This window comes from Caretta caretta, chromosome 13 (genome assembly GCF_965140235.1).
Source record: "Caretta caretta isolate rCarCar2 chromosome 13, rCarCar1.hap1, whole genome shotgun sequence".
Lineage (NCBI taxonomy): Eukaryota > Metazoa > Chordata > Testudines > Cheloniidae > Caretta > Caretta caretta.
Genome location: NC_134218.1, coordinates 32,346,991 through 32,364,542, shown reverse-complemented (window position 1 = coordinate 32,364,542; position 17,552 = coordinate 32,346,991). Strand labels below are relative to the sequence as shown.

Sequence of the window (17,552 nt, the reverse complement as noted above, 5' to 3'; positions counted from 1 at the left end):
TCGTTCCCCTCTATTTGACATTGGTGAGGCCTCATCTGGAGTACTGTGTCCAGTTTTTGGCCCCATACTACAAGAAGAATGTGGAAAAATTGGAAAACGTCCAGTGGAGGGCAAGAAAAATTATTAGGGGGCTGGAACACATGACTTATGAGGAAAGGCTGAGGGAACTGGGATTGTTTAGTCTGCAGAAGAGAAGAATGAGGGGGGATTTGATAGCTGCTTTCAACTACCTGAAAGGTGGTTCCAAAGAGGATGGATCTAGACTGTTCTCAGTGGTAGCAGATGACAGAACGAGGACTAATGGTCTCAAGTTGCAGTGGGGGAGGTTTAGGTTAGATATTAGGAAAAACTTTTTCACTAGGAGAGTGGTGAAACACTGGAATGCGTTACCTAAAGAAGTGGTGGAATCTCCTTCCTTAGAAGTTTTTAAGGTCAGGCTTGACAAAGCCCTGGCTGGGATGATTTAGTTGGGGGATTGGTCCTGCTTTGAGCAGGGGGTTGGACTAGATGACCTCCTGAGGTCCCTTCCAACCCTGATATTCTATGATTCTCCTATCACCACTGTGCACGTATCCTTTGCAGCTGGAAGTAGCAGTTTCTCACCTATGTTGTACAGTCTACCAGCTTTGGCAATGCACAAAGCCATGCAGTAAGAATCCTCAGTAGCCTTTATGTTAACACTGTACACTTCAACAACTTTTGTCCTATTAACTCACTGAGCTTCCTCTGAAAAAACTCTACAGGTTTAGATACTCAGGTAGCACGTCTTGTTTTGAGATGCTGGCGTAGCTTGCAGGGCCACATACTGTCGTTTGCCAGTTCTTCGCCACATACAACACATTGAAGCCTCGGTGCATTGCTGGACCCGCTCCACGTAAAGCCCAGTTTGAAATAAGCTTAGTCGTATTTTCGGCTTTTGCATTTTGCTGGAACGTCTGCTGCTGCCCTCGCTTTGGCTTGTGTTGTACACTTTACTCCCTTTGTCACAAAACCATCCATTTCTCGGGTAAGCTCTTTCTCACTGTCAGTGTGTTGCTGCTAATGGTTTTAAGTTCTTGTGGGGAAAACCACACAAAGGACCTGTCACAGTTGCTAAGAGAGTCCTGTGTGGGACTAGTGAAGAGCCCTGCAGTGCCCAGTGTGGCTGTGGCTCCCCCTGTCATCCCAGGCTCCCGCTGTCACCGTGGAGCAGGCTGCGGCTCTGGTAGCGGGAGCCAGGACTGAGAGCCAGAGTCACAGCCTGCCCCGCTGTGACAGTGGGAGCCCAAGCTGATTGCTGGAGCTATTAAAAAACACACACATGTACACACAGAGAGCTTGCGCCTCCCTTTACACATTCCCGTGCCTCCCTTGAGAGGCGTGCCCCACACTTTAAGAACTGCTGTTCTATACCCATTAACTCAGAGGCCTCATGAACCGTGGTAACCAGTTCCACATCGAGCTGATGCCTCAATATAGGTTATGTCCTCTTTCTTCTGAGCTGCCCGAAACCTTCTCCAATATGCTTCAGGGGTCAGTTTAAACGTCACAAAACTTGTTTTCAATTGTCATAATCGTTACAGTCTTCCCATAAGGGTAACGATGTCCAGGGCCTTTGCCTAGCAAGCAGTGGACCCAGGTCCCTTACTATGTCCCCTTGTCTGAGCTTATTTAATTCACATAGCGAGGAAGTCATTTGGAGTCTATGCCACCCATGGGCACAGGTCCTTGGCGTCTGGCTCCACCTGCTGGACAATGGTTCTGCTGCAACAGTTTCGCCATCTTGATCTGATATTGATGCTCCCTGTCCTTTTCTCTCTTCTCTGTTGTGGCATTGTGCTGGCGTTTGGTCTTACTGGCACTGCTGCGGGTCCCAGACTGCTTTCTCTTGCTAGAGCAAGGTCTGCAAGCTGCAAGGTTTCCAGATGCACTCTGTCCCTCTCCAGCTGAAGCCTCTCCTGCTCCAGCTGTTGAGCGTCCAGCACCCCTCTTGCAGTGGTGGCCTTGGTCTGGACAGAACACAGTAGCTGACTGTCAGCCTCTTCCCTGTTTCTCTCCAGGGCGTTGGCTCCAAAATTCTCCGTCTACTGGGCCCTCTGTCAGTCGACTGGAGGTTCTCTGTGAACGTGGACCATCATTCCTTGACTGGTCATACGAATACAGCAAATCACTAAATATGATTTTGCTCTATCTTCAGGGCTAATCTCCCTTTCCCTGCATAGCTCAACCAACAGATTTGTCTTCAGTTGTTCATAATTCATTTTCCCCATCTCCCTTTTCACTGTGCCTTACCCCAGAAAGACTACTGAGGCTTTGTTCTCTGTGCCGTTCCTGTCTAAGTAACTTGCTTTTGCTGCTGTTGGCATTTATGCAATTGACATTGTTAGAGATCCCACCAATGCTGCCACCATAGAGATCGCGGTTCAAGGTGGCTGCACCTGGATTTCCCCTCTGTGGTTCAGCAAAGGCACTCACTCTCAGGCTGGTAGCTCCCCAGCCATTGCCCTTTTGGGTGGAGACCCGCAGCTCTCTCCCCTCTGAGCAGGGCACTCCCAGGGTGTACAGCACCCTGTCTTCACTGTGTCATTCCCAGCGCAGACTGGCTGCCCAAGGACACCTGTTTGCTTTCTCTTCGGAGACAGAGAACAGTGCAATTGCCACAGAGACAAGTTACCACAAAGCTCTTCCTAAGCAGGCCAAGTTTATTCCTAGGGTACAAAGCATTACTGAGAAAACAGTGAAAGAGCAAAAGAACCTACCCGCATGCTAATAAGCTCACCAAACTTACCCCAACTCCCTCCTGGGCTCTGGCAAGTGCAGGCTTTTAATATCACACCCTAGGAGCCTCCTTGTGGTACACGGTCATCAGAGCTTCAGCTCAGAACAAGCACCCAGTAGGCCAAGTCCTACCAACCCTCCCCTAAGAACTGGGGCCCTCTGGGCTCCAGGGGTCCTGCCCATTTGCTGGAGCAGGGAGAAGCCCTAAGGCAGGTTAAACCCCAGGCTTTTATGCAAAAGTCTGTTCTTTGTCTGGTGGGCTCTGGAGAATCCAGTCTGCACAAGCATATGCAGCTCTCCCCAGGGGATGACTTCAAAGGGCTGGGAATGGAGGAGGTACATTAGTATCCCCCCTCTCTGCTAGAGAAGAGGCACACAATGCCACAACAACACAGCCACAACTGCCTTTTTCACACTGTGCCCAAAGGTGCTAATCCCAATTCCATACGGTTTAACTTAACTCAATAAAGCTTATCCTCATTCCATCAGGATATTGCAGGATATTGTCCGTCTGTCACAGAGCCTCCTCTGGGGCAGAACATATTGAAATGAAAGTCATAAGTAGGGTCAAACCAGAGGGCTCAACCTGCAAACACATGCTACTAGGACTGCCTCTTACCCCCATCCAGGAACTACTCCCAGCAAGAACTGCAGGCTCAGTGCTTATCTTTCTTTTTGTAGGTGCTGGTGTGGTAGGGGCCCCGTACTTCACAAGACCATAGTCATCGACTTTGCTGAAGAAGTCACCATTTGTGCAGAGCTGCGCTCCAAAACCTGAGTTTTCACTTTTTTTAAATGAACGTTGTTAACCTGGAGAATGTTAACTGAGTATGACTGATGTAGTGTGCATGCCTGAGTCTGCAGACAGCCTGAAACAGTAACTCTGAAAGGTGTGAACTGCCCCTTTCATCTCAGTCTGGGCTCCAGGGACTCTGATTCTGTGGCCAAGTAATCTGGCCATGGAATTCATCATTTCTGCCCCAGAATTCACCATTTTGCTGCAGCCAGATGCCTGACATTTATTTTTGTCTCCCTGCCCTGCTTTGACCTGTCTGTAGCTGCCACTTTCTCTTAAGCTCCTCGCACAAGGGGTCTTAACTAGAAACCTGTGTATGCTCCCTGCATTGCTCCACGGAGACAGGCAGCAGGGACTGGGAACCAGAGCAGGAGTCCTGCCTGTGGCGAGGGGATAAGGGGAGCAAGAGGTGTAGGCTGGGTGGCTGGGCTGCCTGAAGAATAGTACAGGAGCCACGGCCCAGTGAATGGCACTGGGCCCCTGGAGAGCAGAGCTAAAAGCCCTTCCTTGAAGGGACTCAGGGCGTGTCTACACTTACAGTACTGCAGCGGCACAGCTGCACCGCAGTAGGGCTCGGCGAAGATGCTGCCGACGCCAACAGGAGAGCTTCTCCTGCCGGCCTAGGTCCGGCACCGCCCCGAGAGGCGGGAGCTATGGAGCTATTGTCCCTCTCTGCTATCGCAGGACAGAACAATGGGCACTTGTGGTTCAGTTGCCTAACGCTTTCCATTATAAACCGCTCTTGCAGGTGTGGCGAAGCGCTCTAACGTCCCCATGGCTTGCGCTGGCCCTTCAGAATTTGGCAGGAGGGTGGGCCTGGGCCCCAGGAGGGACCTTTTGGGGACCTCAGAAAGTCTATTCATATTTGCTTGAATTACACACTATTAAAAGTCACCATTGCCTGCCAACGATTCACACAGCCAGCTTGGCCTGGGCTTTCTCCCAAGCTCCTGCAGCGTTCCTGCGCATTGCACATGTTCTGTCTCCAACCTCGCTTCAGAAGCCCCCATGGCACGGAACCCGCAGCCGGGGCACAGGCAAAATGGATCCACCTCCTGCAGCTGCCCATCGAAACACCCTCAGTCTCAACTGAACCCTGACAAATATAGAGCTGAAATCAGGCTGGCTCCCCTGCGATGTTGTAACAGCTATTAGAATGATAAGAATCACAAGAATGTGTTTAATGCTCAGACTTTATTGAATGCTCCTGCGTAGCTGCCTGCACCAATCTCACCTATACCATTGTACCCCAGATTGGATGGTGATATTTGAACACTTTGTCTTGTGAGTCTCTATGACTGTGTAAATGACCAAACAGGGATAGCCACTGACTAGTATGAAGGGCTGACCTCTAACAAGTGTTTCTCCCTTCCCAAAAGGAAGGGGCCATCCATACCAGATGGACTGTTGGGGATATTGCAAAAAGAAGACAAAAGATTTTGTTGTTGTTCTGCCTTCTCCCCATGAAGATGAGCCAAGCAAGTGGACTCCTCCCATCAACTGAACTGAGGTTGCAGCTCACAGCACATGGCAGAAGGGAGATAAAAATGCCAAACAAAAGGAACCCGAGATCTCTATGCTGCTTGGACTCTGGGGGACAAAATTTTCAAGGCATAAGCAAAGGATCCCCAGCTGCTTAGCCTGGGTTAGCCCTAAGGAACATACAGAGCTGATTATAGAAGCTTTTATTACCTTTTGTTACTTGAGATTGGAACTCATTTGTGTATCTATGTTTACCTGCTTTCACCTTGTAAATAACTCATTTCTTTTTCCTAGTAAATATATTGGTATAAAGCTTATTATAGGACTGGCTACAAGCATTGTCTTTGGTGTGAGATCTAAGGTGGAACAGACTTGGGGTAAGCGACTGGCTCTTTGGGACTAGGAGTAGCCTGAATATTGCTGTGATTCTTGCTGTAAAGGGCCAGCTATCACAGAGGCAGGCTCACCTCGGTGACGAGACAGATGGGAGCAGCCAAGGGGACTGTATCTGACTTCATGGTTCGGCCGTTGCAGTGCCTGAGGATTGGTGGGTGATATCCGAGTATAGAGCTCCCCACCAACGAGGGGTTTAGGCCCTGCGTCCTAACAGCCCGCCTTGAGGCGGGACTCACGCTCTGAGCACGACAGCGTTACAACAACCCAGTCCACAATTACACCACCACATGCTGTTTTGTCCATATGACAGTGGCTTCATTTCTCGGTGAGGAAACCAACTGGGCCTTCTACCCCTGACATACGCCTTGTGGCTGGGAGAGCACTCAGGCCTGAGGCACTTGGGCAGCAATTCTTACCAGACCCTTGACTGGGACCAGCAGCTTCTGGGAGAACTCGGCAAAGGAGGTGAAGGCACTGGCCAGTTGCTCGTCACCATCACTCTGGTAGTTTGCGGAGAATTTTTCCTGGGCTGCAATATGAGCTTCTATGTGGCAAGCGAGATCTAGGCACACAAACACCAAAGCCCCAATCAACATGGATAAGGAGAGCAGAGAAGGAAGCTACCATCGGCTGTCCAGTGATCCATACCTCAACCCGCTCCCCAGACAGCTGTCAGTGTCTAGGCCAGAGTAGGACAGGGCTGGAAGGGGCAGTCAAGTGGGGGAGAGGAGCACTGGGTCTGGGGGGGATGGATGGGTGAGTGCAGGGGGAAGGTGGGGATTGGGGGTGAGGGGAGCAGGGGCAGGGCTCGGGGCCTGGGGCAGAGCAGCAATGGGGGATGGGACAGGTGAGTGGGGCAAACCAGGGGAAATGTTGGGAGATGCGCAGGTGAGTGGGACAGAACAGGGTTGGGGGTGTGGGGAGGGACAAGGCAGAGCTGAGGGGTGGGGCAGGTGAGTGGGGCAGAACAGTGGCAGGGCTGGGGGATGGGGCAAGGTAGGGGTGGGGGATGGGGAGAGTGAGTGGGGCAGAGCAGGGGTCGGGGAGGGGCAAGGCAGTGGGCAGGTGAGCGGGGCAGAGCAGGAGGTGATGGGGTGTGTGTCTCCTACAGCCCCTGCCCCGTGGTGCGGGAAGACCTTGCACCAGGGCGGTTGGAGCCGGTGGGCTCCCGCTCTGGGCACTGGGCACACAGACACTGTGGAGCAGGTATTGCAGGAGGCAGCTCGGGTCCCAGAAGGTGCCCTTGAGAAACAGCCTCTGGCGAGGGTCCCCCCCGCCCCCAGCCCTGGCTGTGCCCCTCAGCAGCAGCAGGGCTGCCTCCTCCTGCTCCTGGCGCACTGCAGGGTCCCCGGGCTAGCACTCCGGTCAGTGCTGGGGCGGCAGGGGAGGAGGACGAAGCTCCAGCACAGAGCTCGCTCCCATCCAGCCCCGTCAGCGGTGTGGGGGGGCCGGGCTGGGACAGGGGAACAGCCATTCCTTTCAGCTTGGCACTCGCTCTCTGTCGGCTCCCCGCTGGGCAGGGAGCGCCAGGGCCTGTGAGCACGAGTGACCCCAGGCCCGTCTGGCCTGGGAGATGTGGCGGGAGCTGGGTGGCACAAGCAGGGGTGTGTAAGCCGACCTGGGCGGCACAGTGGGGTTTGGTGATGCCATGGCTAGTACTTGTGCAATGCCACCCTTATTGCTAGGGGTGGTCTCTGCCCCTCAGCTGCTTGCCAAGCAGAGGGCATTGCTGTGGGGCCGTGGCTGGGGTGCTCACAAGGGCACAGCCTGGCCTGACCTGCCCCATTTCCCACTCATGCCCAGTGCTCAGTGCAGGGTTTCTGTGAGGAGGGCAGAAAGGGTCTGAGGCCAGCCCTGATGTCCACTGCAAAGCTGGGAGGAGGGCTCAGGGCTGGATAGCAGATGGCAGTGAGGAGCGTGGAGAGAGCGGCAGGACTGGGGGACTCCCCTGCAATTGGAGGGGTTCCAACATACCCAGAAACAGGCACAAACGTGGGGGCATGTCTCCAAAACCCCAGCTCCCCCTGCCCACTCTCCAGCCCAACAGACAAGCCTCCCGCCCCCTGGCCCACTCTGGGTCTCCGGCTCTGCTCTGACCTTGTCCAGAAGCATGCTCTGCTTTGGTGGCTTTCCTCATTTTCTGCAGTACAGCTCGATCAGAATCCAAGGCCTAGGAACAACAAAAGAGGTTTTGTAGGTTTCTACCTGCCAAACCCTCTAAACATGAGACTAGACGCAGCCATGTTGCAGATGGGCTACACAGCCAGGAAGCGGGTTGGTTTATACAGCCTATCGGCACCAGCCAGCACACCCCAGGGCACAAGCACCACACACTGCCCTGCCCAGCCTCCGCTCATTTGTCCCTCCTGCTCGGTTTGAGGGAAGCTGCTACAAGGAGCCCTAGTAACCAACAGCCCAGTTGTTGCTCATACCCTGCTCTTTCCCCTCTTTACACACAATCCGCTGCTGCTGGGGCTTTCAACAATCACGACTAGACCCACAAAAGGCCTTACCTGTGGCCTGTGAGTATTCTGGGACACCCACACCAGCCAGCCCACCCCCAAAACCCCTGACCCGCTAACCCACAGCTGTCTTTTGCGAGGGTTTAGGCCTGCTCAGAGCACACAGCATCCGGATGTGGCAGCTTCCACTTGCCCAGCTGCAAAAATTAGGGGCCTAGGGAATTTAGGTGGCAGCTGAGTGAGGGTTTGGACGATCTCAGCAGTGCCTAAGTGTTGGATCTAGCCCTCAGTGCCCAAAGCTCACTGCACTGGGAGTTGGGTTGAGCACCCAACTCCTGCAGGCACTTTAGGCCATCTCAGCCCATGATCCAACTACGTTATTAAGGTAGCAAAGTCCCGCACTCCAGTGCCAGATTACAATTGCCTGGGTAACGTATGACAAAATGATGGTTAAGACACTGTAAATAGCTCTAAACTAAGTATTGCAAACCCAAGCAATTCAGAGTTAAGGTTACACTTCCCAGAAATGGGGGGGAGGAATAGCTCAGTGGTTTGACCATTGGCCTGCTAAACCCAGGGTTGTGAGTTCAATCCTTGAGGGGATCTGGGGCAAAAATTGGGGATTGGTCCTGCTTTGAGCAGGGGGTTGGACTAGATGACCTCCTGAGGTCCCTTCCAACCTTGATATTCTATGATTCTAAATCCCAATCTGTTAAGGTAAGAAGGGGTAGAGCACCTACAGACCCTAATTCTGCCATGTCACAGCCAGGGCATGGGCCAGGGCATGGGTGGCCAGACCTAGAAATCAGAGCCAGAGTCCGCTGCAGGAGACAAACTGGAGATTCGAACCATGAGTCAGGCCAGGTTAGGATACCAGAGGGTCAGAGGCAAACTGGACTCAGAAACCACAGGTCAGATGCCAGAAGTCAAGCCAGGTCGGATGCCAGGAATGAAGCTGCGGGAGCAGGGACCACAAGGCACACAGTCCAGAGCAGGGTGGAGCCCAGTGGCTCAGACAGCTCCCTGCCAGCTTCAGCAGGGCCAGTGGCTAATCAGCCACCATGGGACTCTACCAATTGGACCTCAGGGGTGGAGCCTCACACTGGGGCTGGGCTTCATGGGTCCCAGGTAAGTGCTAGCCAGCTCCATTGCCGAGTGGAGGGTTGGGGCCTCCCCTACAGACCTGGGTTCAAGACATGAGGGTCAGGATACACCATGAGAGGAAAAATGATGGTGTCTTTAAATCAGTGTAATCTAAACTAGGCCCACAAAACTCACACTGCCTTAATGATAATTGTATGGCTATTGCAGGGCAGCATTAAGGTGCCTTGTTCCACCCCAGCCTTCCTGGGTGACTTGGACAAGTCACCCATCTCTCTGTGCCTCTGCTCCCTGATGGTACCATGGGGAAGGGGCACTGCCCCACAGGGGTGGGTGAGGACACATTAGATTAATGGATTTTAAGGCCATTGAGTCTGACTTCCTGCACACCACATGGCGTCCCTGCATTAATTACTCCTGTTCTAAATCCTATGGCTGAGGTTGAACTCAGCAGATCTTATAGAAAAACATCCAATCACTATTTAAAGATTGCCAGTAATGGCGAATACACCACAACCCTTAGGAAGCTGTTCCGCTGGTTAATTATTCTAACAAATGTACACCTTAGTTCCGATCTGAATGTGATTAGCTTCAACTTCCAGCCATTGGATTGTGTCAGACCTCTCTCTGCTAGACTGAAGAGCCCATTATCAAATACTTGTTCCCCATGTAGCTATTTATAGACTGTATCAAGTCACCCCTAAACCTTCTATTTGTCTAAACGAACTAGTTTGAGCTCCTTGAGTCAGTCACCGTAAAACCTGTTTTCTAATTTCCGAAGGCTCTAAGGTGCTCAGATATTACACCCATGGGGGCCAGAAAAGTACCTAAGAGAGAGCTGCTGAGTTCAAGGCCACCTTACACATCACCGGAGAAGAAGGGAAAGGGCACAGACCCCTCTCTATTTTAATTCCTAGGGCTGCTTGAAGCAAACTGAAGTGGCACAGGAATTGACCCAACTGTGGTGAGTGCCTGTGACCAAGATGCACAATGGAGGGAGGTTTCCCACAGATGCAATGCCCCAGGGGTAAGGCCAGCCGGAAGGGTGGCTTTCCAGACCCAGAGCAGCCAGTGTCCATCAACAGCGGGGCTGGCACATGCTATGCAAGCACCAGGAGAGCTGTTCCCAGAGACTACAGGCACAGCCAGGGTCAGCAAGTCCACTGGCAAGTCCAGCCTCTTTTCATTGTTGGCAGGTCCCTGACCCGCCACCAATCTAGGCTCTTCCAGCCTAGGCCCCACCACAGCTCAGCCAGCCCAGGACCCATCCCCAGCCCAGGTCCCACGGTTTTTAAGGCCCGGCTTGACAAAGCCCTGGCTGGGATGATTTAGTTGGGGTTGGTCCTGCTTTGAGCAGGGGGTTGGACTAGATGACCTCCTGAGGTCCCTTCCAACCCTCATCGTCTATGATTCATAGAATCATAGAATATCAGGGTTGGAAGGGACCCCTGAAGGTCATCTAGTCCAACCCCCTGCTCGAAGCAGGACCAATTCCCAGTTAAATCATCCCAGCCAGGGCTTTGTCAAGCCTGACCTTAAAAACCTCTAAGGAAGGAGATTCTACCACCTCCCTAGGTAACGCATTCCAGTGTTTCACCACCCTCTTAGTGAAAAAGTTTTTCCTAATATCCAATCTAAACCTCCCCCACTGCAACTTGAGACCATTACTCCTCGTTCTGTCATCTGCTACCATTGAGAACAGTCTAGAGCCATCCTCTTTGGAACCCCCTTTCAGGTAGTTGAAAGCAGCTATCAAATCCCCCCTCATTCTTCTCTTCTGCAGGCTAAACAATCCCAGCTCCCTTAGCCTCTCCTCATAAGTCATGTGTTCTAGACCCCTAATCATTTTTGTTGCCCTTCGCTGGACTCTCTCCAATTTATCCACATCCTTCTTGTAGTGTGGGGCCCAAAACTGGACACAGTACTCCAGATGAGGCCTCACCAATGTCGAATAGAGGGGAACGATCACGTCCCTCGATCTGCTCGCTATGCCCCTACTTATACATCCCAAAATGCCATTGGCCTTCTTGGCAACAAGGGCACACTGCTGACTCATATCCAGCTTCTCGTCCACTGTCACCCCTAGGTCCTTTTCCGCAGAACTGCTGCCTAGCCATTCGGTCCCTAGTCTGTAGCGGTGCATTGGATTCTTCCATCCTAAGTGCAGGACCCTGCACTTATCCTTATTGAACCTCATCAGATTTCTTTTGGCCCAATCCTCCAATTTGTCTAGGTCCTTCTGTATCCTATCCCTCCCCTCCAGCGTATCTACCACTCCTCCCAGTTTAGTATCATCCACAAATTTGCTGAGAGTGCAATCCACACCATCCTCCAGATCATTTATGAAGATATTGAACAAAACCGGCCCCAGGACCGACCCTTGGGGCACTCCACTTGATACCGGCTGCCAACTAGACATGGAGCCATTGATCACTACCCGTTGAGCCCGACAATCTAGCCAGCTTTCTACCCACCTTATAGTGCATTCATCCAGCCCATACTTCCTTAACTTGCTGACAAGAATACTGTGGAATAAGAACAAGATTCTATGACAATGAATGCAGCTCAGTGAATGGCGGGACTTTCCATTCCCCCCTTGGCAGGACAAAGATGCTCCCTCTGAGATACATCTTTATACCCTGATACAAACAAATTACGTACTGTCTCTGACATAATTACTGCTCCCTGATGTGGCTAGTTATCACCTTGTACATATTGGTTCAATTAAAACATATTTATTACATACTGTTATCCTGACTTTATCTTTTAGAAGGGGTCAGTGTGTTCCTGTTGTCCTTGGGGAATGTTTCTGTATCATCCCTGATATTGGGATGTTCTGGTACCACTTGATATCAGGATGTATTTGTGAGAGCACTCTGTGCTTAGCACTACTTAGGAAAATGTGTAATATCAGCCCTGTTCTTGCCAGATTCTCTGAGCAGGTCCTGCCTCACAGCAGGCCTCTGATATAAGGGCTCATGTCTCAGCCTCTCTTCCTACTACACCCACCTGCCCTGGCTTTGTGCAGCTCGCCGGAAGTGGCTGGCATGCCCCTGTGGCCCCTAGGAGCAGGGACAATCAGGAAAGCCCTGTGTGCTGCTCCCGCCGCCCCCCCCCCCCCCCCCGTGCTGGCTCTGCAGCTCCCCCTGGCCACAGCACTGGCAGCGTAAACCGTGCAGAGCCTCCTGGCTGTGTCTCCGCATAGGGACCAGACATGGTGGCTGCTTCCGGGAGCAGTGCAGAGCCAGGCAGGCAGGGAGACTGCCTTAGCCCTGCTACACCGCCGACCGGGAGCTGCCTGAGGTAAGCGCCGCCCAGCTTGACCCTGTACCCTGAACCCCTTGCCCCAGGTCTGAACCCCCTCCTGCACCCTAACTCCCTCCCAGACCCCACACCCCCACCCAAATCCTCACCCCCGCCCTAGGTCGGAACCCCCTCCCGCACTCCAAACCCCTCGTCCCCCCAGAGGCCCCTTCTGCACCGCAAACTCCTCATCCCCAGCTCTACCCCAGAGCCTGCACCTCCAGCTGGAGCCTGGAGCCCCTTACCACACCCTGAGCCCCTCATTTCTGGCCCCACCCTGAAGCCCACACCTCCAGCTGGAGCCCTCACTCCTCCCACACCCCAACCCCCTGCCCAGCCCGTGAAAGTGAATGAGAGTGGAGGAGAGCAAGCGGGGAGGGGGGGGGCTGGAGTGAGTGGAGGTGGGGCCTCAGAGAATAGGTGGGGTGGATCCTCAGGGTAGGGGTGAGGAGGGGGTGGGGCAAGGGTGTTCAGTTTTGTGCAGTTAGAAAGTTGGTAACCGTAGGGAGTTCACACCCTGTGATCGTCTCTTTCTCACGCACACACAGGAGCGGAGAGTTCATGCCCTGTGATCGTCTCATACCTATGAGGGAGTGGGGGAGTGGTGCACACCTGTGATCATCTCACACACACACAGGGGCATTCACACCTGTGACCATCTCACACACACATGGTGGGGATGGGTCACACCTGTGACCATCTCACACACACATGGTGGGGGTGGGTCACACCTGTGACCATCTCTCATACACATGGTGGGGGCGGGTCACACCTGTGACCATCTCACACACACATGGTGGGGGCGGGTCACACCTGTGACCGTCTCACACACACATGGTGGGGGCGGGTCACACCTGTGACCGTCTCACACACACATGGTGGGGGCGGGTCACACCTGTGACCGTCTCACACAGACCCAAGGGGGCAGGCAGTTCACAAAGCAGAAATCAGGTGAAAAAACCAATGATTTGGGGCCAGTCTCATGATTTTTACACTTATGGGGTTGGCTGCAGTGCAGCTGACAGGTGGAGGACCTATGGCAGGCAAGAGGGCTGGAAAGAGACTCCTCTGTTTCCTGGCCCCCTATCTGCTTCTCAGGGTCCACTTCCCATCTCTCATGGGTATCTTAGGGCCAGACTGAGATCTTTTATTCTTTATTATACTTGTAACGAACTACTCCCTTGAGAGAGCTCTGAGAGTCCAGCCTGGCCAGGGCCCCACTGCACTAAGGACAGGCCTGAAGAGCTCACCCGTGCGGGGTCTGGGCCCTGAGGCAGGCCTACTGCCTTTGGAGGAAGCAATAAGGCACCGTTCACCATCACAGACTAGCCCTAAGAAAGAAAAGGCGAATGCTTCCGCTGTTTGAGACCAAGGTGCTCCAGCTGCACACAGTGTAATTGAAGGCTATCTACAAAATCTATAGCACAGATCTCCAGATTGTGGGGCACACCCCCATAGGGTGTGTGGAGAAACATCTAGGGGGGTGTGGTGGGCCCCAGGCCAGTCCCCACAGAGGGCAGGGAGTAGGGTTGCCAACTTTCTAATAGCAGGAAACTAAACACCCTTGCCCCACCCCTTCCCTGAGGCCCTGCCCCTGTTCACTCCATCCCCCCTCCCTCTGTCGCTCGCTCTCCCCATCCTTTGCTCACTTGCTTATTTTCATTGCAAGGCCCAAGCAGGCACCAGGAGAAGGCCAGGAGGTGCAACAGTTTGAATGTGGGAGATGGAATGTGTGATTCAAATACCCTTCACCTCACCAGGGAGAGATTCTAAACACAATTGTAAAATTAATCCCCCCCCCCCCCCCCCCCCCCAGGAGAGTCCCACTCACTCGCAATGTGCGAGACTAAAGAGACTATTGCAGGAGCTTGATTTTTCTTGCCTTCACCCAACTGTCCTGGTAGGGGATCCAATAGTGCTGTAGCCACCATCTGATGCCTTTCCTACCTGACACTGAACTGTATAGCATGGGGGGAAAGTGATGCTGTTCCATGTTTAATGACTAATTAATAGGACTGTAGAACACAGGCCAGAGACCCACCCAAAATAATTCCTCAAGCAGATCTGTTAAAAAACCATTCAGTCTTGATTTAAAAATGGTCAGTGATGGAGAATCCACCAGGATCCTTGGTAAATGGACTCAATGGCTAATTACCCTGACTGTTAAAAATTTACACCTTCTGTCTGTAGTAGGAAGATGTAAGGTGGCCACATAACAGTGTTTAGCCCACTGGGCCATCTTCAGTCCATGCATTATGCTTTTCCAGGACAATGGGTAAACATCCTCCCCATAAAAAGACAAAAAGCAGGGGAATGTAGGAAGAAAGCCTGAGACATAAGCCCTTGTATCAGAGACCTGGTATGAGGCAGGACCTGCTCATAGAATCTGGCAAGAACAGGGCTGATATTACAGAAATACACATTCCTAAAAAGTGCTAGGAACAGAGTACTCACACAAACACATCCCGATATCAGGGATGGTACAAAAACATTCCCCCGGGATAACAGGAACACACCGACCCCTCCTAAAAGATAAGGTCAGGATGACAGTACCTAAGAAAAATATCATGTGTGGTGTCATTGTAAAAGTTAGGATTTGCCGACTACGATTATCTTATTTGTGTGTATGTATCATTTTTGTATCTAAAGTTATAAATATTGACTATGTAGCTGTATTGCAAATGTAGTTACACCTGAGTGACATCATCTGTAGGTAAGATGCTTCCAGTCTAGATAGCTGTTTGGGAAGGGTCTGTTCAAGGTAATGGGCCATCAGAGGAAACAACAGGCCTTAGGAGAAGCTTATCCCCCACCTGGTGAGCCTTCCTGAGAACACTGGAGACAGCCTATGAGTAACAGCTGCTATGACTGTCTGTTAGTCTGTTAGCCTGGGATAGAATTTTGGGTTTGACTTTTTGATACTCTTATATCTTATACTAATATGTGTAAACAAAGAACAAAAGACTATGTATATTGCTGCTGCCTAGTCAGATGGGTTTGTTAGTACAATGGGAACAGATAAGAGCGGTTAACGTGTTACTTGAATGCACACTTTAAGATTGCCTCAACCCCTATCTCAAGACACTTTAAGATTGCCTCAACCCCTATCTCAAGGCAAAGTTAAGCAACCATCGGGAGGGGCAAAGGGCAATTGGGGGGAAGGTATAAAACACTAAAAGACCAAAGAAATGCCTGTCCCTGACTGTAGGACAACCTCACTCCTTACCCCTCCCATGGGTTACAAAAGAGTTGAGACGAAGACCCCAGACCCAAAACTGGATGCTAAGTTATAAAGTGTGGGACTGTGGATGTGCATTTCAGATATAATTATGCCTGCTGAGGAGGGGGAGAGGGAACACTGGGAAACAAGGCTCTGCGGCATCAGAGTTATGGGACACAGCCTTGCTGGAAAATAATCCGAATAATCCCAATAATCCTGCACTTTGGACTTCTGGTCTTCTGCTTTCTGTCTGCGTGACAAGAATCAGGGGAGAGGGTGAAGGGAAAGCCCTCTAACACAATGTATACCAGGGCATGTGACCAGATCACATGACACTGATCTCCATTTTGGGTAGCTGTATTTTTTCACAAACTGGTCTCGGAACCAAGTTTGAAACAAAGGGTTCTCGCCATCTGGAAAAGCTATATAAAGCCGGGAGTGACATCATCTATTGTTTTTCACTCCCCCACATCTCAACACCTGAGAGAAGCTCTGAAAGACAAGGACTTGGAAATGGGGTGGGGAGCCCAAGCTGCAAAGCATGTGCAGCTTGTTCCTTGAGAATCTGCCAGCCTGCTTGTATCTTCAGCCATGGGGAGAGATTGCTAATTCATATCCAATCTTTCTAGTATTTTAGGCTTAGTTTGCGGTTTTGTTTATTTACTAAGTAATCTACTTTAATCTGTTTGCTATCACTTATAATAACTTAAAACTACCTTTCGGTAGTTAATAAACTTGTTTTATGTTTTAATCTAAACCAGTGTGCCTTTAAGTGAAGTTTCAAGGGAAAATCTCAGCTTGGTTAACACAAGTGTGTATTCTCCTCTCCACATTGAGGGAGGGGTGAACTATTTATGAGCTTACATTGTACAGACCCCTGTGCAATGCAAAATGATATAATTTTGGGTTTATACTCCAGTGCGGGGTGCGAGCCTGGGAAGCTGGGAAATTGGCTGTTGTCTCTTGCCTGTCTGTGAGTGGCTTAGGTAAGCACTCAGGTAGCTTATTTGGGTGTGTGGCGCCACCTGCTGTTGTGTTGGGTGGTAACAGGGCCTGGAGATGCTAAATCACCAACAAAGTAGGGTGAGAAGGGATGACCCAGCAGGCTGGTTAGAGGGGCGCAGCGGTTCCCCTAGCTCTCAGACTGCACCCCGGGGGTGACACCTCGTCACAGTAGTTCTGGCCCATTCTCATGCAGTGACAGTCACTCCCTCTGGGAAAGGCACACAAATTTACTCCTCATTCCTTGGGCTCATGCAGAAGCCTGAGAGTCTTCCTTAGGGAAGAGGCCAAATTTACCATTCTTGGGGTGAAACAGCTTGAAGCCAGGCAGCACAGCGATTCCCCCTGGGCACTTGTGCCATCACCAACTTCCTTGGCATCAAGGAAGGCCCACAAAAAAAAGTAATTTTCAGAGAATTCTATTCAAATTTATTTGAGTGGACTAGGGTGATCCAGTGGATATAGTGTACGTGGACTGTCAGAAGCCTTAGACAAGATCCCTCACTAAAGGCTTTTAAGTTAAGTAAGCAGTCATGGGATAAGAGGGAAGGTCCTCTCCTGGATCAGTAACTGGTTAAAAGACAGGAAACAAAGGGTAGGGATAAATGGCCAGTTTTCACAGTGTAGAGAGGTAAATAGCAGGGTCCCCCAGGGTTCTGTACTGGAACCAGTGCTGTTCAACATATTCATAAATGATATGGAAAAAGCGGTAAACAGTGAGGTGGCAAAGTTTGCAGACTATACAATATTACTCAAAAGAGTTAAGTGCACATCTGACTGTGAAGAGTTACAAAAGGATCCCACAAAACTGGGTGACTGGGCAACAAAATGGCAGATGAAATTTAATGTTGATAAGTGCAAAGTAATGCACATTGGAAAACATGATCCCAACTATTCACACAAAATGAGGGGATCTAAATTAGCTGTTACCACTCAAGAAAGAGATCTTGGAGTCTTGGTGGATAGTTCTCTGAAAACATCTGCTCAATGTGCAGCAGCAGTCAAAAAAGCTAACCAGATGTTAGGAACCATT

General features: G+C 51.3%; 1 protein-coding gene across 2 annotated transcripts in view; it reads right to left on the bottom strand.

Annotated features, from left to right (window-relative positions):
• Positions 1-17,552, bottom strand: part of LOC125622208 (arf-GAP with SH3 domain, ANK repeat and PH domain-containing protein 2-like) — a 122,150-nt gene that overhangs the window by 93,325 nt on the left and 11,273 nt on the right. For both annotated transcript variants that reach the window (XR_012664741.1, XM_048819996.2), the window contains exons 2-3: positions 7,529-7,601; positions 5,848-5,993 (exon numbers count right to left, since the gene is read on the bottom strand). Coding sequence is in view for 1 of the 2 variants with exons in the window: in XM_048819996.2 (XP_048675953.1) it covers positions 5,848-5,993; positions 7,529-7,601 (219 nt within the window). In the remaining variant the exon portion in view is untranslated. The remainder of the gene's footprint in view (positions 1-5,847; positions 5,994-7,528; positions 7,602-17,552) is intronic.